Genomic DNA, 22,500 nt, shown 5'->3' with positions numbered 1-22,500 from the left:
GTCAGGATACCTCAAGGACGATGATTACAAAGAGAACAGAATACACAAAAACTAACAAAAGCAAAACAAACATGGGTGCTATATGCCACTTGTAGTAGCATGCCCAGCATTGAGGTGACTAACCTAAATAGCGGGGAACAGATACAAAACCCTTTATAGAGATATGGGTGTGTACCTGGTGGATGGTGCCGTGTGACGCATTTGGAAGAATTGCGTTTTATTGCATTTTCTGGTACAAAAAAAAAACAAACTCAGAATAACTTGCCTAATACGTTTTAAAGATAGCTTCAGTACTTTGCGAAATCCGGTTAATATATATGTCAGGTACAGAACGGAAAAAAAAGTTTGGAAAAAATAGCTTTAAAGTTTCCCTTATAGCTAGATCGCGTTCTACTCCAAATGAATATGGATTGATCTACGAATCGCATTGTTTGTCTCCAAAACCCTTGACAGCACTGTTACTACTCAAAGGGCAGCTGTAAAAATGCAGTTTAAGACAATTGAACAGTTTCAAAGTGTCATTATAAGGTTTTTAAAAGCAAATTCAAGGTCGAGTAGAACTTGCAATCTCGCAAAATGTCTTCGCTTTGTATACGAAGTGTTTGTGTCTGGGGGAGGGGGGGGGGTGGCAGCGTGTATGCGGAGATGATTCCTTCATTAATTTAATGTGTCAGTGTAATTGTGCGCGCTGCACAGCACTAGAAAGGACGCTAAATGGCATACATTTTCATGTGCCATGTGAAAGCGTTGATTTTTTTGAATGGGTAGAAATCGTAATAAATAATAATACTAGATCTAGAAATTTCAAAGTACGGATTTGCCATCACGTGGGACATGGTACAAATGAGCAAAGCCTACTATTCTTTACTGCTTTTTGTTACACCGTTGCGCACTTCATAGATCGAATTCGGTAACTGATTGACCTAAATTTTGTATGCAATGTTATAGGATTTGTTTTTATGAATGAGTCGAAGAACCCTTCCGCCGACGTAAGCTCTTACAGCAAATGTTCCCACGCAATCTTGGTTATTATGTAAGATGAATTGTGACCAAGGAGCTTACAGTAACCTCCTTGCTTGTGACCAAAATAAAAAAACCCAAAAATCTTCAAAACACAATTTTTTGCGTAACGTTAACACAAAACCGTGTAAATATCAGTGGGTAAAAGGCAAAAAAATTATTTCTTGTGAATAGAGGTCATTTTTGTAAAAAAAAACCTAGAATTTAGACCTTTACCGCCCTGTATCTCAGTTCCAGTCTGTGCGTCTTACGATACATCTCATCAGGCACACACACATACAAATAACCATTTTGTTCCTTGGTACCTGGAGGGAATCAACTACGACACGCCTTGTAATACAAAGAGGATAAAGTAATCGATAATCCGAGGTAAGTAGTACTATCATAAACTAGCCGCCCGCATGCCATTAGCACGACTACCTAGAGCGTTGGGCTTATCATGTATTGCTTTCGACCGCAATTGTACTACACTCGTGACTAATTGATGACGCTCCAGTCATCGCCACATCTTTGGAATATATTTACAAAAGAAAAAGAAAACAAGAAAAATACAGTACGTTTCACTTAATTGAAGCTCCACCCCACCCCATCCCCCTGGGAAACCTATTTCGTAGTGGTGTACGTAAATACAAAATATACATTGGATCTAGTTGCCTACATGATAAAAATAGTCTGTTCATCACGAACTGATTTTGACTTTTAATATTCAAGAAGGAGGAAACGCTACACACCTAGCTAAAATGGCAAAGGGAGTTAAGTAAATTAAATAACATTTGCAAAAAAACTTGTACTGATTACAAATACATCAGCTGGCCAGAGATAGCTGAGCATTTCTCTGTCCTAAAACGTTGCACTTATCTGCCAAGACGTATAGTTTGTTGGTTAAGCCTTCCCATGGCTTCGCTTATGACCTTTAAGCGTTGATGTGTTATTTAGAAGAAATCATCACAAAGTAATGCATAAATGCATGGAAAATGCACAATATCATAATGTCAAAGAGAAACCACACACCGTTTATGGTTCCCTTTGTGCAGCATCATGTTTTTGAGCTACAGTTATCGTGTCTGCAAAAGAACATACCCCAGAGACTATCCACCAAAACAACGTATCACTGACACACGCTTGAGAGTACTGTGACCCTGAGGCCTCTAACAACGCAGCCACTGGAGCCCCCTACTCTATGGCTTTAAGGATTCCTGGTAAATTATATCCTTGCATCCTCGACTTTTTTCGGAACAACAGGTACTCACATTTATAAAAATAATGATAATAATAAATAACATTTATATAGTGCTCAATCCCGAAAGTACACAGTAGGCTCTCAGCGCTTTACAATACAGTGCAACATACAACAGTAACATAAAACATTGTGTTCTGACTAAAAGAAAATTACTCCAATTATTCATCTTATTAATTTAAACACAGAAACAACTTCAGCTGACATTTGAATGAATCAAAAGATTTGATCTCTCTTAAAGTACTTGGTAAAGCATTCCAGATCTTGGGGCCTTGGTACTAAAATGCCCTTTTACCCATTGTTTTTAAGTTTCATAGATGGTAAAATAATTTTTCGGGGTCAGCTGATGACCACAAACTGGGAGTTGGAATGTACAGTCTTAACATATTTGATAAATATGATGGAGCATTATCACTAAAACATTTGTGACATAGGGTGGCCAACTTTAACACCATTCTTTTCTCAACAGAAAGCCAATGCAATGTCCGTAAAAGAGGTTTAGCAGAGTCTCCCTTTCTTTTCCGAAAAAAAAAAACGGGCAGCATTGTTTGGGTAGTTTGAAGTCTTTTAACTTTCTCCAGTGATATCCCTGATAGCAAGGAGTTAAAATAATCGAGTTTTGATAAAAATTTAGCAATAGGAAACAATACATGGGGCAATTTTGGGGTATTTTATAACAACATAATATTATTCAGAAATTGTATAAAATGTTAAGCGTAAAATCAGGAAAATCAGGCACTGTCAGGTTCACATAAGTATTTTAATGCCACCTTTGTAAAAAAAAATGAGGTCTGAAAAGTGTTTGGTTTCTTTTAAAAAGTAATGCAAAGGTAGGCACCACCATAATTATAAATATTATATCAGCCCATACCAACGATCCTTTACTATAAAGTGGTCCATTTCACCCTTTGAGCAACTAAAAAAAAGAAGTCCTCAATATCACCAGTGGCGCCACCTGAGAAATAGGGAGAACTTAGCGAACACCTGACTAAAAATGTATGAGATACACCAGGGTAGCATTGTAAATACGCCCTCATTGCAGCTTTATAAAACAAAAATTGTATGATTGAGCTTGTTTTAGTTAGTACTTCGGATGAATGCAGCAACAAGTGAAACCGTTGAGGCCTAATAAAATTATTTTTAGCATTATTAGGTCTCAATTTTCGATACCACTACTTAATGCTCTTTCATATGATATATCTTGTCTGTATATTCGTGTTTTAGCGCCTTTTAGAAGGCAGCTTGCACTGTGCGCTTTCAAGGAAGTTGAGATTGTTTCAGAATGCTATCAGGTCTGCTGGGGTAATTATATAGAATGTATAGCGAATAGATCTTGCTGCTGATCGGTACTTTACGCTATACAAATGCTTTCTATTACCATAATAATAATAATAATAATAATAATAATAATAATAATAATAATAATAATGATAATTCTTCTTCTTCTTCTTCTTCTTCTTCTTCTTCTTCTTCTTCTTCTTCTTCTTCTTCTTCTTCTTCTTCTTCTTCTTCTTCTTCTTCTTCTTCTTCTTCTGCTTCTTCTTCTTCTTCTTCTGCTTCTTCTTCTTCTTCTTCTTATTATTATGAGATACACGTGAAATTGGAGCATTTAAATAAAAAAAATGCTGCAAACCTTTCTCTTCCAAAATTGGTCTTACCTGCCGCAGAAGAAGTGACAAGTCATCGTAACCTTCATTTCTTCAAATTATTCTTTTAAATTTTTCGCTGGAGAAATATTCTCCTCTGCGGATGTATGGCTCATAGTCAGACTTTGACAGACGAGCTATAATAATAAATTATTGATTATTCTTATTATTATCGTTAATATCATTATCGTTGTCAACATTATTATTATTATTATTATTATTATTATTATTATTATTATTATTATTATTATTATTATTATTATTTTTACTATTATTGTCATTATTATGATTATGATTATGATTATTATGATTATTTTTATTATCATTATCATTATTACAGTACGGTATAGTCACGAGAAGTATGTGCACAGTGTGCTGGGTGGGGTGGGGGAGGGGTGTGATCGTATTTGCTGTTTAATTAGATTATTTCGGTCTGAGAGGCTATAATGCCGCTGTTGGTTAGAGCCCAGCTAAGAGAAAATCGGATCGAGGTACAGAGTTACAACATAAACATTGCTTTTCAAAGTCAAACATGGGCTACTTCCTTCTCGAGAAACGAAAGAAAGCACTAAGCACCGAAGAAGTGACAGTTGAACCTTCAGACAATTAGAGCGGACATCGTCGCTTTTATTGGGCTGAGTGAACAATCTTTTTGTAAATGATCTTTTTTATCTTTTTTTTTATAGTAGAAGGTTTTACGCCGTTCGCAACTGCATAATAAGGTCATATGAGCGCCAAGAAATGATCTTTCCTCCAAAGCTACTACAAAGTACAAAGTAATTGAGATGTTCTGAAAATTGTAATACCGATCCCGCGGGTCTAAACGTTGACCCATCCCTTCGATACTTTCAGATATTACATCAGAGAGGAAGTCTTTAACCTTCCCCCAAACTAATCGACCTCATGGTACGCCGGTTTGAGCAGTTGTACCGATATTGTTCTTCCTTCCTTCGGCGAACAAACCACTTTGAGCTTTTCTGGTCTCTAAGCATCGTTTTTTTCAGTTAGTTGCCGTGGTGTTAATAGAGTTTTGGGTAAGATTCGCAGGAAAAGAACTACTTCAACACAATATTGGTTATTTAGTGTAAGGAAAAGACACAACTCATTGGCATAACAATTGATGGAGGGTTAGAAGTAGTATCTACTGGTATCACTCTTCAAGCATCCGCATGGTAAGAGAACAAATGGTACTGCTTACATAGAAAGCACCATAATGCACACTAACACACACGTACACACACCCACCCACCCACGCTCAAACACACACAAACACACTCTCACACACACGAACACAAACACACACAAAGCAGCTTAGCTTAGCCGACTAGTCTGATATCTGCAAAGCTACAAATTTAACAAAAATAAAAAAATGACCAATTTCGTTCAACACAGAAATTCTCTTTTAGGAAACAGTGACCCTTACTTGTCCCCCCTGAAGGTCAAATTATTGGCCTCCGTCTTTTCTGCTGAAAGAACCTCAATATAACTCTGCGCTTTGTTAAGCAATGCACGATCTGCAAACGAGTAATCCCACAAAAAGTTCGGGAGATATGATTTAATCTCTCTCACTTTGGATGATGATGATGATGATGATGATGATGATGATGATGATGATGATGACGACGATGATGACAACGACGATGATGTTGATCATGGCGGAGAATAGCATGCATGTGTGTGTGTGTGCGTGCGCGCGCGTGCGTGTGTGTGTGTATGTGTGGTGATTAGGGTGGGGATGGGGTAGGGGGTGCTGCTGTCCTACTAGAAGAAAAAAATATGCTATTTCCCAAAATCGAATGTCGTGTCCTCAGAATTTTCCACGCCAAACCATCACGCAGTAATACATGTGACAGATAGGCCAGGGTGACATACACAGACTGGGGTCCTGTCCACATCTAAAAAAAAATTACACCCAATCTATTCACTAACACTACGCGCATATTTCAGCCCCACCCCTTTTTTGTGAAAAAGCAACCGGCTCCAACAAAAAAGAAAACCACAACAAACCAATCAAATAAACCCCAAGCCCCAATAAAACAAAATAAACCCCAAATAAAACAAATGGTCACAATGGGCTCCCTCCTATTACTTATCATCTCACCTGTATTAAAAGCATGATATCGATGATTTCTTTGTCCGCGATCTGCCAGCAGTGTGGGATTTCCTTCTCGGTGACAGTGGAGACCGCCCTCTTCCCTGTACCCCAGTCGGGCGAGAAGTGAATCTGTGCAAGGCAAGTGGACGTGCCTATCACAAGGACGACAAGGATCAAAAGTATGCTAGAAGATTCCATTGTGCTTGCTCTGTTGAAGAAATGATGTTACAAAAATATGACTAGAAGATTATAATCCATTAACCACACACAACCTTATTGTTGTTGATGAGGTAACCCGTGGGTATAATGTCTAGATCCAACAGAATGGCGTGCGCAACGAACAAAATGACAGCAAATTCAAGTCTCCACCCCCTTTTAAACGAACTCAAACCGTTTAAAGAAGTGAATTCTACCTCGTAGCCTATTGACTTCACTTCGGTCAATTTAGTGACTCTATCAATTCACCGAGACAGGAAACCACGTGGCTGTCGCTTTCAAATTGCCAGAGTCATTTAGCGTTCTACTTGTAACATTTCTTTTACATGTAAAGTGAAATTATTGATTTTCTGTCTTTATGTAAGGATTAACTTACTGCTTTTGGAGCAAAGACAAATTATCTCGAAACACACTAGACTAGGGGTTTTAGGCGGTGATGGGATGAGGTGATGGGATTGGGAGAGGTCTTTTATAAAATATATAATATAGCATATATATATATATATATATATATATATATATATATATATATATATATATATATATATAAATACGGATTCTAGTATAATGTCATAACTTAATGCTATACTTAACTTTTTTGAACGGATATTTGACCAAGGTTCACAGTAGCCTTTTTATTGCTTTCTATTATCTTTAATTTCCACTTTTTGTTCAAAAAGCACAGACAAGGGATCTCTAAATAGAAATACGAAAATACTGCGCTTTGCTGCTTTTTGAAAGATCGGAACCATATATAAAGCACTAAAAGATAAAGCTTTTTTTCCCCAGCTAGGTAAAAACGATAGTAATCAAGTTTAGCAGTTTTAATTGTACTGGCACCAGGAACCCTCATGTCACACAATAATTATAGGCATTAGGGAAAGGGGAATCAAGAAAAACTCAACCGAACTGCTACATTAGTTTAAAATAGCTGTTATAGGTAGATCAACAAGTTGAAGCTTCTCTCATTAGCAAAACTAGCACGTATTCAGTACACAACAGCTGTCCCTAATTTTAGATGAGCTAAGAACATTGTGCCAATTATACTGTTATGGGCACTAAACAAACACCACGCCCCTTCCTTAGGGGAAGCATTAACGGTACATCTACGAAATCGACCATTGTTACAAATTTCAAATCATCGCTAGAAAGACACTAATTGTTTGTGGTCAGCTATAATTATTATGTACATGGCGACCTTCTCAAACCACCTGTTCTATTAAAAGTATTAGTATATTTTTTTGTTTGTTCATAATATTGTTCTGTAACAAGTGGCTATGTGTCATCATCGACGTGTACGTGTGCAAGTTATTTTTTGTGGGACTGTACTCAAACATGTACTGGAGAGAGAGAGAGAGAGAGAGAGAGAGAGAGAGAGAGAGAGAGAGAGAGAGGGAGAGAGAGAAAGAGAGAAAGAGAGAGAGAGAAAGAGAGAGTGAGAGAGAGAGAGAGAGAGAGAGAGAGAGAGAGAGAGAGAGAGAGAAACAGAGAGAGAGGGGACATAAGGGGAGGGGAGAGGAAACTATTGGAACCGAATGCCTGTATCATTGTAAAGGGGGCTGACACACTTTCTAAGTGGACATGCGCTATACAAATGAACATTATTATTATTATTATTATTATTATTATTATTATTATTATTATTTTATTATTATTATTATCATTATTAGATCTATTATTATTATTATTATTATGATTATTATTATTATGATTATTATTATTATTATTATTATTATTATTATTGTTATTATAATTATTATTGCTATTATTATTGGATGTATGCAGTACTATTTCTTATTCAATAAATCATTTCCACAAGACACAAATCATGTAATGTAACTTTTAAATACGATTTTTCGAGAAGAGGAAATATTCGCGTTTCACGCGTCGAGTATAAAGATTCAACTAGCTAAAACCATATACTAAGGTGGTCTTGCAATAATCAATATTAATAAAGAAATCAACTCTTTTTGCGTACTGTGTTGTATCAGTACTTTAATTTTGGCTTGGAATCGAAATTCATTTGAAGGAAACCTTTACTAATCCACTAAGTTGTGGTTCTTTTTTATTTATGTGTTTTATGTTATTGTTTATATACATTTATATTTTGATTAAGAACACTAATTCCACCAGTACTAGGCACACGACACTACATTATCACATTGCACCACAAGAAGTACCAGTGTATCCCCACGACTGTCGCCAGTAGTAACTAGTTCTAATAGCTAGGCTACTCGAGCGATTCATCTCTCACTCACCAGCGACTGTATTGTCACTGCGTGTCACTGGTGAGCTGAGAATACATGGCTCGAGTCGCCTGCAAGCTTTGTGTCCACTATCTGCTGTCGCATTATCGGTAGTTCTTGGGGTCACAGATGCACAAGTACGAGACTACACCGTGATCATTTCGATTACGCACAGGCGGCTGTGTTTTGTAAACAAAACATTTTTTGAAAAACTACTTTTTTCACGAGTTACTTTTTTCAACAGTGTCCACAACACGAAATTTCTTTGTCCAGGTCGAGAAAAAATATCCTTTCACGAAATTACAAAGAAAAATCATTCTTCTCCGAAAAAGCTCAAGGCGAAATAAATTATTTTTGCAATGTCTCTCCTTTAAAGTGGGGTTCTTTCCTTCGTTTGTATCTTTTTGAAATACTATCTTCAAGTTGAAGAAATAAGAAAAAGATTTGCATGATAGCTTATTCCTACCCATTTAGTGACCTCACTTCTTGCTTTCCCAGACTACTTCAGCTGAAAAAAGGACAACGTCGTGTCTGTCCCAGATTCCAAACTAAATGCTTTTAGATACGAATAAAGTGATTTGCCATATAATTATATTGTATTTCAGTAATTAATAAGGCTATTAGTAGGTAATGGTCAATTTGATTGTTCAAAAAGCATCATTCTTATTTCTTCGAACGTTTGTTTCAATCCGATCGCAAGGACGCCATGCAATTCGCCCCCTTGACGTCATACTCCCACGTGCGGAAAGTTTGTTCCTAAACTCGCCCCCTTGACGTCATACTCCCACGTGCGGAAAGTTTGTTCCTAAACTCGCCCCTTTGACGTCATACTCCCACGTGCGGAAAGTTTGTTCCTAAACTCGCCCCCTTGACGTCATACTCCCAAGTGCGGAAAGTTTGTTCCTAAACTCGCCCCCTTGACGTCATACTCCCACGTGCGGAAAGTTTGTTCCTAAACTCGCCCCCTTGACGTCATACTCCTACGTGCGGAAAGTTTGTTCCTAAACTCGCCCCCTTGACGTCATACTCCCACGTGCGGAAAGTGTGTTCCTAAACTCGCCCCCTTGACGTCATACTCCCACGTGCGGAAAGTTTGTTCCTAAACTCGCCCCCTTGACGTCATACTCACACGTGCGGAAAGTTTGTTCCTAAACTCGCCCCCTTGACGTCATACTCCCACGTGCGGAAAGTTTGTTCCTAAACTCGCCCCCTTGACGTCATACTCCTACGTGCGGAAAGTTTGTTCCTAAACTCGCCCCCTTGACGTCATACTCCTACGTGCGGAAAGTTTGTTCCTAAACTCGCCCCCTTGACGTCATACTCCTACGTGCGGAAAGTTTGTTCCTAAACTCGCCCCCTTGACGTCATACTCCCACGTGCGGAAAGTTTGTTCCTAAACTCGCCCCCTTGACGTCATACTCACACGTGCGGAAAGTTTGTTCCTAAACTCGCCCCCTTGACGTCATACTCCCACGTGCGGAAAGTTTGTTCCTAAACTCGCCCCCTTGACGTCATACTCCTACGTGCGGAAAGTTTGTTCCTAAACTCGCCCCCTTGACGTCATACTCCTACGTGCGGAAAGTTTGTTCCTAAACTCGCCCCCTTGACGTCATACTCCTACGTGCGGAAAGTTTGTTCCTAAACTCGCCCCCTTGACGTCATACTCCCACGTGCGGAAAGTTTGTTCCTAAACTCGCCCCCTTGACGTCATACTCCTACGTGCGGAAAGTTTGTTCCTAAACTCGCCCCCTTTTGTTATCGAATGGTTTTTAAAATGACAGAAATAGGGTTTCGACGGTAAATGATCATTCACATCCCTGGGCACTGCGTGTGTTTGTATGTATGTCAGTGTTATAGTTATCCCTGCTCGCAATGGGGAGGTAGGAATGGGGCTTCGAAGAGGATATTATATAACGGCACCGATTTTCAGGCATGTTATTAGCTGGTAATCGCTGAGTTTCCGAATGAAAAAGGAACATTTTTGGTGACACGTATTTAAAGTGTTCTCATGTGCGTAGGTAAATTAATAAATTAGCTAGAACTTTTTATGCCGACAGACGAAACCATAACAGACTTGTTGTTGATTGTTTGTCTGATCTCCACAAACACACTGAACGGGTGTAGGCCTACACACTCAACAGTGATTGACAACCCGCCAAAAACTTCATTCAAGTGTAGGCCCTACACACTCAACAATCTGCTTAAGCCCAGTGACATCATAACAATAACGCAACTTCATTAATAAAAAAGTGCGCGCCCATTTAATAGAGCTGGTCCCCTGCCGAAACACCGCGGATATCACGTACACATTTTACGTACACTCTTAACTTTTTGTATGAACTATGGAGGCCGTCGATGCATTGTCATTTCCTTACCCTGCAATTTGTTTTTCACTTTTGTTTCGCCCTAAGAGATCTTGAACTTATGCTAAAATTATAAGACTCTAAACTCTCTGCCGCCTAGCAAGTAAATGAAATTTAAACATATAAACTTATCTTGATTAATTATATCCAAACAAGTGTTAAACTATTATTTTATTTTAACGTTTTCGAACATTTCACTCACTTTGTCACCTGTGTACTGAGCAACTGCTAACATGAGAGATTTCTCATGATGAAACTGTGCTCATACTCGAATGCTCAGGAGACAAATTGATGTCTATAAGAACTTGACTCTGTCTAATAGCCCCTGTCTTGTAGGCTGAATGTGTTGAATTGTTTGATGGTCCTGTATTTTAGATAGACTCTACAAAGGGTGTTGTTTAGCCCTTTCATTGCACACTAAGTTCGTTTTGCTTTAAATAAGGGTTGGGAAATGATCATAGGAAGCGCGTAGCGACAAAATTGGAACACGCTTTCCTAATGTGGATAATTTAGAGCTAAGATAAAGCAAAACAAAAATAGAAAAACGCCAGGGGAACAGTATAGACGCGGTACCAACCATCAGCAGTTTCACATTTCAACAAAGAAAAAATGTACATAAAAATATTTCTATTGTAAGCTTATTTCTTTTTCCGTTTTCTTTATTTTCAACCCTCGCATTATATTTTCTAGACATGGATATCTCATTATGGTCTCCGTCTACGAAACCCCTTTTGTGCCATGTAGAGGGTTGAAAACAATGTTCAGAGGCCCCAGAACTACTTTTTAGACATGTTTGGGTCATTCCGAAGGCAGTAAATATCCTTTGAAGTCTTTTGATTATAAATACTGTCAGAGATTTATTTTAGAGAAAAAAATGACATAATAGGTAATTATAAAAATATTTTAAAAAAAATCTTTCCCTTCCCTCGCTCTCCACCTTCCTCCCCCCCTCTCTCTCTCTCTCTCTCTGTCTCTCTCTCTCTCTGTCTCTCTCTCTCTGTCTCTCTCTCTCTCTCTCTGTATATATATATATATATATATATATATATATATATATATATATATATAATATATAGATATATCTATATCTATCTATATCTATCTATCTATCTATCTATCTATCTATCTATCTATCTATCTATCTATCTATCTATCTATCTATCTATCTATCTGTCTGCCCCCCTCTCTTTCCCCCCCTCTCTCTCTCTCTTTCTCTTTCTCTTTTTTCTCTCTTTTCCACTTTCTCTATCCCTCTTGCTGTCTAAAAGAAAAACAAAGAAGCGTGATTTTCTGGAGAGAGGGGTGGATGGGGGGGGCGGGGGGGGGGGGGCTATATACTAGTGAGTAGCCCAAATGAGCACTTCTCTTATTAGGATCATATTCTGTCGCCCAGATAAGGTAACCACCCTCGGGTAAGCTTATTGGAGCTACACTCGTCCACTTAGCCCGACATATCTCTCCTCTGAATCTCCAAGGCTTATAAATTGCAACTCTAGAAATCTAGTTGGTCTTGTCTTAACCTGTTTTTAGTATAATCATACCTTACACCCCTAACCCTAACTCCATCATTAACCCATGAAATACTAACGTTGTTCCAGTACTTTCCGGGCCAAAACGGGAGATACTATAGACCAAGTCTCAAACTCAATTCCGCAGAAAAAGTTGAATTTTCTTGGTGAGTGTTATCTTTTTAAAAAGACCAAACAAATAAAAATCAGAAACGATCTGAAACATACATTGACGATCAAGCTTTGCTACGCAAATTTATACCATGATTAAAATACACTAGCAAATCAGAAATGTGGGAGAAAATCACTTAGATAGTCTTCTGAACCTTTTCAGTGTAAACTACCAGACACCCAATCAGCTGACTCGGCGCTTGGATACCGAACATTCAACCTATGAGTGTTTGATGGCAGTCAGCCGAAGTGCGCTATGTTGTTGTGATTGTGAGCAGTTATTTTCACACAAAGCAAACAAACAAAATATAATGATAATAACAATTGAAAATAGAAAACAAAACACAAGAACTGTGTAAAATGTCTTTTATCAAGCTGGTTAAATCGTAAACATAATCTGATCAATCTGTGCTTCCCTATTCTTTTGGGCCTCCTTTGTTATACTTATTTCAAATGAGACAAAAATAATATGATGTTTATATTTGCAGATGTTTTGCAAACTCTTCATGACACAGACATAATTTTCAAAATAATCCATCGATCGTTTGAAAGATTCAAGAATTTTAAACAGATCGAGTGAACAATACTATGGTCCCAAAGAAGATACTGGAGATGAAGAAAAATAAGAAGACTACAGGAAAAAAGGATAATTATTAAAAGTATCTTCTTTTGAACGCTGCTGAACCTGTTTGGTGCATGTGAACTCTTAACCGGAACGAGCCAAAAATAATATTGTTGAAATTAACATCATCTAAACCATCTAGCATGCTGGCATTTTGGCCCTTTCTGCTGAGGCCAACTTCGGCTGATTGGTATACAGTATCTACCAGGAAGTAGGAGCTATTCGATATCACATTCGTTATGGTGATAGATCAAAATCTATCCTACGACTACGAGTGAAATTGCCAAGTTGTAATCACGAGTTTCAAAAAGTGATTACAATTGGCAATTTCGTAAAGTAATAATATATGCAAATTTTGATTACACATTTGAAATGTAAGGATTCATTTCACCGGATGGGTAATGCCAAAGCAACTCAATGTATGGCATTTAATGGACTTACACTTCAAACTTGCTTGTTTGGCTTGCGATAAGCACAAACAACCAGGCGCTTCATGAAGAGTTTAATCACTCGTTTAAAAATTATGTCTTTAGGTATGAGTGGCTTCATTTCACTGTCGAGAAATTATTGCTTAATTAGTTCCGCATGATCGTTATTTAAAACTGCAACATATGTGGAAAAGATTTTTGCAATATCAGTAATGAGAAATTTTGAATAATAAAACAAAGATTAAACCTTAAATTGTATTTCTGTGGAACCTGAGAACACACTTCGTTTTTTACTTGTTATACTTTCTTACTTGTGTTGTTCTGAACCCTACAGAAAATATGTTCGACCTGACTAAACGAATTAATACGGCTCCACCTTTGAAAACGGATATTTTACGGATAACCAGTCAGATCAGGATCAGAAGGAAGAAAAGGAGACCGAGATTATAATAAATCTGTTTCACATCTAGTGAAACCTCATAAGTGCTCTAACGTCAACAGATATCCGCGAACAAAATCTGACATCAACAGACAAAAGTAGACAAAAATCACTGTAAATTAAATGTGTGAACGAAAAACACAAAAGACATTAAAAAAGATTGAGTAATTTTAAACAAATGCGTTTTTTGTTGTATATGTCTATTTTAAACAGCACAATACATTTGTCCATAAATATGACACACACACACACACACACACACACACACACACACACACACACACACACACACACACACACACATACATATCTACTTAAGGACAGAATTTACTCTTACCTTGGTGTTAGCCTAGGAATCGAAGAAAGATTACTGAAGGACATCTCTGTAGCTACTCTCCTTTTATATCCCCGCGGTCTGCCATGTGTCGCAAAACCCTGCTTTTGTCTATTTCTTTTCCTCTTGGGTGTTTCTATTTTGCTATTCTGCTATTTTTCTCCCTGCACGCCTGCTACCCTGCACCCTCCCAACCCTCTCTGGCGTCAGCGTAATACGTCATATTATTGAGCCCACAACCTTCAAGTTTTTGGGAGGTACAATATCTAATTTGTCTTACTGTTTCTGCCTGCAACAAGCAAAAAGTAAAAAGCTTAACAATAACGAGAAAGAAAAAAAAGGCAGCAAAGGTGGCAAAGTCAAACACATGCTATCACAAGACCAAACTCCTCACCATTTCTCATTCCCCCCTCTCTTTTTTCACACTCACCTCCCCTCCTTCCCTGCCTCCCCCCGCCCTATTCTCCCCTACACCCACCAACAACCCCCCTTTCCCACGAGCCTTTTAACCACAACTATAGTCTTCTTCTTAAATCAAAAGAAGAGCATTCAAGTCTAAGTCGCACTAATTTGCTTTTCCGCTCCCCCATTTTCCGTTTCGTATGTTTCTCTCACACCCATGTGTCAGCGAAGGCTCACACCACCCCTCACTAGTGGGTGCCCCTTAATCTCTGACTGCTCTAATGAAAGGGCACATCTGCGGCAAATGACATCACAGCGCAAGGAGAACCAAAGTTGAGCTTCCTGGAGCCCAGAAAGGCAGGAGAAGACTTGTGCCGAGTACAACGGAGACAAAAGATGGCATTTGTCGTATCGGAAATTGGTCATATTCCCTTGTGACTGCCGCTATTAAAACACTCTTGTGCTGACCTCAACGGCCCCAGCAAGCATTTATCGCTCTTCCAAGAAAGTGACTAAAAAGATGGACATAGGAGATGTTTCTTTAAACACGAGGCGTAGGGCAATCATTAGAAATTGCTCAAGAAAAGGACCCGTATGATATGGGTTTTCTGTTACGCAAGAGTTGCATATTTGGTTTTCAGTCACATAGCTTTTTTTGTTGCATGAGTTTTAGTAAAATTATTCAAGTAAATTTATTTGCACTAGAGTTATTGACTATATTTAAACGCTTTTTCAAGCACTTTTTCTTAGCCTTTCCAGTAATTGGACGCAGCTTGTTGGACCTTTATACAACGAAACAACATGTTTCTTGCTATTCTGTTTATTTGAATTGTTGTATTTTCAAATCAGGTTTCTTTGTCCTGTTCCCGTCTTCTGTTAGGTCTCCCTCTTCCTCTCTTGTCATCTACTTTACCATCTACTTTAACTTCTAGATTATATTCTGAAGTGAATCATGGCGTCTGATACGGTCAAAGCACTTCAATTTAAGTTACATTTTGTTTTGCAGTGGTGTTTAGGGTTTATAAACATATATCTATTTTTCTTAGAACCTTTTAATTACTTATTTTCTGCCTCCAAGATATTCTAAGAGCTCTTTTTGTGAAATTTCATTTCAAAAGATGCCTTATTTTGTGTGTCTTGTTCATTAATGCCTGCGCTTCACATCTATATTGGGATCGGTAATATGACACTGCCAGTACTTCTTATTTTTTATCTTTGTACTTTCTTTTTCAGTTGAATGTTTTTGTTTTTTAAAATTGTGGTTGCGATAGCAAATGATTTTTAAAATCTCTTTGCTTGTTTTCCATTCTACTTCCCTTTGACTCCAAGCTATACAAGGAATAATAATATGTTTGAAAAACTATCCAGTTAAAAAATGTCAACCAAAATTGAATGAAACGGAAAACTTCGAATGTTCGTTCAAAATTTACCATAACCTAATGTGAAGATTCATTTAGAACTACCATTCACATGGACATAGATCTAGGGTTAAAATGGCCCTTTCAAAGTGCATTGTTTTGCTTTCTGGATTTTTAAAAGACAGAACCTACAAAAACAATGAAATAAGATTCGAATAGTTGAAAATCGATGTTAAACAGGAGGTCCAAAGAATCAACCCAGAGACATGCTACTGGGATAATGAAAAGTTCCAGCTGCATTATTCTACCCTGTCTGGAAAGAAAAGGCGAATATCGGGGGCACAACTTAAAATGGGCGCAAAAGTTTCCGGAGTTTGTTAGGCAATAATGGTTTCAAATGAAATTGTTCTTTAATGCTCAAATACGCAAATAGTATATTTCTTTTGAAGAAGTAAAGTTTCTTATTTTCCTCAATTGTTATTTTTAAAAAGGATATGTAAAAAAGAAAAGAAAAAGAAAAACAAAACAAAACCTTGCTATCTCTCGCAGACGTCAGCACGAAGTTGATTTTTTATTATGTTGACAAATTTGACTCCTCCTTAGTTGGATTTTATTCTACAAAGTATTTAAAATTACCAATATACATTATATAATGCACTATAATATACATATACCTTTTTCCACGTGACACATTTGCTGTGCTCGTAACAAATGGAATAGTCGGAGAGAAACGTAAATATCATGAAAAAACAACAACAGACGTGTCCCTCAGTTTTATAGATGTTTTATTTAAAAAGAGTCGAGTATTCCTTCCGATGTTAGTACATATATAGTTTCCTGGGGCAACAACACATTCAGTCAAAATGAGCACAACTCCAAGGACAATGGACAAAATATTCTGACGTTAGTCTGACGTGAAGTCAGTCTTGATGTATGGATGTGAGACTTGGAATGCGTCTCAGACTTGCATAAAAAAAGGATCCAGGTTTTCTTGAATAAGTGTCTAAGGAAGTTACTGAAGATCAGATGGACAGACAGGGTCACCAACGAGGAAGTGTTAAGGAGAACCAGTCTGAGACAAGTCAGAGATGAGGTGGGAATATGGCGGGGGCGATGGATTGGACATACTCTCGGGAAGTCAGGCAGATGCATAACAAAAACAGGTGTTGGATTGGAACCCACAGGATAACAGATCAAGAGGAAGCCAACGTGAAACCTGGAGAAGAGTTATAGAAATCGATGTACAGAAAAAAGGGAAGACATGGAATAACATCAAGAGGCTTGTCCAGGGTAAGGAAATTGTGCAAAGTGTTTGTTCGTGGTTTGTACCCTGACCCCAGGGTGAGAAAGGCAATGGTAATGTTTCTGACGTCGAGGGGAGTCCAAGGGACATTGCATTTTACACACACACACACACACACACACACACACACACACACACACACATACATACACACACACACACACACACACAAACACACACACACATACACACACACACACACACACACACACACACACACCTCTTTATATTATATAATAAGATGAGGCATTGTGGGGAAACCAGGTGCTCTTCAATAGAATGACATTTTAAAAACCTGGAATTTTCCGCCTGTTAGGCAATTGTTATCATTTTTTTTTAGCTCAACACCTTTTATGTATGTGAAAACATATTCCTGAAAGGATTTTTCTGGAAATATTATTTGAGAGGCACAAAAAAGTGTAAATTTGCAGTTTCCTAGGATATTACCGGTATGGAAATCACTATAGTTTGGTGAGCCTACCTTCTTCGACAGCAAATATTCCGACTTCTATTCAAGATAGCAGTTGGGTGTCTTTTTTACCAAAGCAAAAGAACAGGTTTTAAGAAGACATAAATAACTCCATATGCCCCCCAAAATTGACGAGCGCCTGACTCTACCGTGTCGTGACACAAACATACAAACACATACACATGCATATTATCAGATCTACATATCTTAATATAGCGGTTAGGCGTATCGCCTTTTACGGAGAAACCTGAGTTCGATCACCGTTTAGTGAGATTTTATTTCTATCAAGCATTTCGGTATTTCCGTTGGTGTGGCCTTCTCAGCCTGCGTTAGCTCTGACCGGCAGGGTCGACGCCCTCCTACTCAGTGACCTAATATGTATCAATCGGTGGGAACAATGACAAAATCAATATACATTGTATAAGTATTAGTTTATTATCGTCTCCAGTTGTGCGTCACTGACCAAAATCTGACATACCAGAAAGTAGAGTGTACAAAAAAACTTGAAATTTTGGTTTGATCTGAACACCTGGTCAAGATGCTAAACGTTCTAAAAGTTATTTCAGGTCAGTGACGAGGTTTACCTACGTACATTGGCGGCTTGACCTTATGCTAATTACACCTGGTTTCCTTCTTCTTTTTTTAGCATTATCTTATTCTTGTGAAACGTCCCGCTGATCCCAGTGGAGTGCATGTTTTTCAAGAGAAGTAAGCAGTGGTTAGCTATTTTTATCACAAACGGCGACGATATTTAATTTTTTTTTTGAATACTGACATAAGGTTATAAAAGGGGGGAACCGAAGTATCTGTACGTTTTTAAAGATACGCCTTCAATGTCTGAGCTGGCCACACATACACACATATAGCTATCAAAACACTCTGCGTGAAGCTTAATCAATGGACAATCAGTAAACAAGCTACAAAAAAGATTGCAACTTCTGAAATAGAATAATAATATTATGGAAGGACTCTTATAGTATCGTGGAGACAGACAATGCCTTAAATATATAGTTCTAAAAGGAATCGGCTCAGAAACATCAAACCCCCCCCCCCCCCGGAACATAATGAAAGTTAAACAGAACTATATTGGGCATATCAATTTCCACGAATCACACGAATTCGGGAAAAAGGGGAAACCTAAAAAAAGAAGGTGGGAACAAATATAGAAACCTGGGTCAGAACCAAAACCACTAAGATAGACAGTATGGCAAGAGAAAGAGTATTTTATTGCAGAAGATTCCGAGAAGAAACGCTCAGATACTGGAAATGCTAAGAAGAAAATGTTAACTTGTCGTGTGCGTGTGAGCCATATTTTTTGGTGTTATAAGGTAACACCTCCACCCCCCTAAACATAAAAAAAATAAATAAATAACAAAATAAATTACAAAAAATAAACCAATGCTGACAAACAACGTTTAAACCTTGAGCTGGGCAATGGTCAGAAGCCATGTCATTGTCGTGCAAAAGCTGAAAACAGTCCTGTCAAAAAACTAGAAAACAGACGGAATAAAAGCCAAAGTGTGAGTGCACAAATTTCGTTGAAAGCGTGCATGGTGTGTATTTTCATCGCTGAATGCCTTTGTAAATTCAATGTCGATTGAATTCATCTCTGTGAATATTTGTGGATCTAGCCATCCGGGAGTACAACTGACAACACAAGTAACCTTTACACTGAGAAATATGGCGTTTTCTCCCGAGGCTAAACCTTTTTCACTCACTGACGAATTTGTTTGATGTACAATGTATGTGTGTGGCTTGGACAACCCCCGCCTATACTGAAAGGTCACAAAAGATGAAGCAGAACATCTTAACATACAGTCCATATTAGATATGACAGAACCAAGTGGATAAAGGGCCTTGAAAACGCCTTATGAATTCGAGTCCAAGCATGTCCCGTTTGGGTATTTAAACTGATACCACCTGCATCGTGGTCTATTGATACTAAATGAATCAACTGTGAGCTCGTTGATTTGCATATATACACATGTGCAAAGGTTTTTAGTGTTTCCAGTTCATTGAGGTTTAAAAAAACAAGCAAAAATACCCCCCCCCCCGTACTGAACCACACACAACAAAGTCCCCCCCCCTCCCCCTTAGGTAAATATAATATTTTTTTGTATGTGGCGAAATAGAATGTGCGAAAAAAAATTATAGCATAAATCTTACTATTCATGTATATTCATTCTTTGTAGCAGCAGTAGCCTAATAGACCACGTCGTAAAGGTTAGACTGAGAAGAGATTTATGTCAATTCCACTTCAGACAACAAAGTGTGATTGTATAGCTAATTTGTTTTTGGACATATCATTTAAAACATAAATTTTGGAAAAATTTCTTCTTTGAAAACCGAACTGCTTCTTTTAAATTAAAATAATAATAATGACGACACCCACCCCCCCCCCCCTTCCGCACAAACTCCTCCATCCTTCTCCAGTGGCAAAAAAAGGATAAAATCATTAATGAAACAGTAGAAATGTAAAAGGATTGGATAAATACTTGGCATTCCACCTGCAGGAAAAAAGTGGAAACGCGAGAAATGCACGCAAGCAAGCATTTTGTTTTCTTTCAAATATTTTTAAAGTTTGTAAATTATACATGAACGCTAGAGTTAAAAATGAACGAACGAAAAGAAACACAAAAAGAAACAAGTCTGTCGACCATTTGCTTCTCTGTAGATATAATGAAGTGTGTGCTGTACTTCGCAGTAACTTTGGGCAGCTGCTTCCAAATAGCCTGTGGGACCATATCAGGAGCTGTCTCTAATTGGGTTTTACTGTGTCTGTACATTTGCATGTATATTGCAACCATAGGTTTCAGTTTGTCTCAAGTGTGGTCTCCTGGGTCCTTAGATACCAAGCGACCCCATCGACCTTTTACTTTACCTAGATGTGCAAGTAAAGGGTAAAGTAAAGTGCACAGATCCCGTACCAGTAGGTAGTTTGCGTCGAAATTGTCGATTTTCGACGTAATGTCGGCCAACTGTTCAGATGTACTCAGCCCAAGACTTCGATTTAAAACAAAAATTGCAGTTTCTTAATCTGTGATTTCCGTTGCATGTTCTATCGAAATATTGTGATAAAAAAGTCATATTTATTCCACGTGTAAAAAAAAGCATGAAAACGTACATAGAATATTTACAATTTGTTAGTTTTATTATATTATACTATATTATATTATATATTTATATATATTATATATATATTATATATATATATATATATATATATATATATATATATATATATATATGTGTGTGTGTGTGTGTTTGTGTGTGTGTGTATGTGTGTGTGTGTGGGGTGTGTGTGTGTGTGTGTGTGTGTGTGTGTGTATGTGTGTGTCACGACGCAGTGAAATCAGGCGTTCATCCATTTTGGGACATATGGGGTTATAGGTATCATCTTAAAGCCTGTCCATTTGCCTTGTTTTTGAAGACAAAAATATCAGTTTATCTTAGCTACAAGTCAAGATATTGGTAATTGAAGGAGATGGGGTCGCCTATTTTCAGATATAAAATTAGCGAGAAAATGGCCGGCTAAGTTGCGTTATTTCCTTAGCTTGAGAGTTCGTGGAAACTGAAAATTTGCATCGTTTATGCAACATTTATCAATGTTCTTCAGTAAAAAAAACACACATACATTATGGAGTTCTGTGAGTAAATTCTGTTCAAAGAAAACACCGAAAGAACGCCTTTTTATGTCTTGTTCCAACACTGTAACTGTGAATCTCGTCTTGGGTATGATTCCCCCAAACACACACACAAACAAACAACAACAACAACAAGCTCTAACAGCAGCCTCAAATGTATTACGGGTTAGCGCCCCCCCACCAACCCTTTTGTGGTAGCCCCTTCCCCCTCACCTATTTGAGGCAGAGTCAACCAATTTAATCGTTAGTCCACATTATGATCAGTGCTTGTAACTGCTTATGAGAGGGGCCAGAAAGGGGTGAAGAGGGTATTTATGTAGCGATGAAACAGTTTTGAGCGCTCCGAATGCGATCGTCATGTTAATTATACGAGAGGTGGTGTCGGAGAGCGCCTTTGGTAAATATCTTAACTTCTTTCTATCCTTCTGTTATTTCTGTCTGTCTGTTTGTCTGTATGCCTATTTGTCTGCCTGTCTATTTGTCTGACTGCTTTTTCTTCAAGCACTAGATAACCATTATTGTATCAATGTGCATCTAGTTTACTCCTAAAGAGAAGCAAAGAAAGCCGATAATGAAAAACAGAATTAATTAAAGAAATGTAACAACAAGGGAAGAACGAGTGAAAAAAAAAGGGTTATACATTCGTTCAAATGTTTGGCTCATATTTTGCTTTGTGCATCTGTATTTTCGAAAAGTGCGTACCCACGTGAACGTAGCAAATGTGCTATGCGTTTGCCAACTTTTTATGTGCTTGTGTGTGAAAAGCAAACATGAAATGAAAGCAACAGATTTTGATATTTGCGCTTTTTAAAAAGTGAACATGCATTTTTCCTTCAATTTCTATTGCAAAATAACTTTCTCTGTCTGTCTGTCTGTCTCTCTGTCTGTCTGTCTGTCTGTCTGTCTGTCTGTCTGTCTGTCTGTCTGTCTGTCAGCCTGTGTGCGCGCGTGTGTGTGTGTGTGTGTGTGTGTGTGTGTGTGTGTGTGTGTGTGTGTGTG

The 22,500-nt window shown here is 37.9% G+C and overlaps 1 protein-coding gene across 2 annotated transcripts in view; it reads right to left on the bottom strand.

Annotated features, from left to right (window-relative positions):
• LOC101848767 (adipokinetic prohormone type 1-like) overlaps positions 1-22,500 on the bottom strand; it is a 38,749-nt gene that overhangs the window by 3,816 nt on the left and 12,433 nt on the right. The window contains exon 2 of one of the 2 annotated variants that reach the window (XM_035971257.1): positions 6,005-6,206. In XM_035971257.1, coding sequence (XP_035827150.1) covers positions 6,005-6,206 — 202 coding nt within the window. 2 annotated transcript variants of the gene reach the window in all.

The sequence above is a fragment of the Aplysia californica genome, unplaced genomic scaffold, assembly GCF_000002075.1.
Source record: "Aplysia californica isolate F4 #8 unplaced genomic scaffold, AplCal3.0 scaffold00405, whole genome shotgun sequence".
In the NCBI taxonomy this organism is placed as follows: Eukaryota; Metazoa; Mollusca; class Gastropoda; order Aplysiida; family Aplysiidae; genus Aplysia; species Aplysia californica.
Note: the sequence above shows the minus strand (reverse complement) of the source record. Positions and strands in the feature narration are given on the sequence as shown.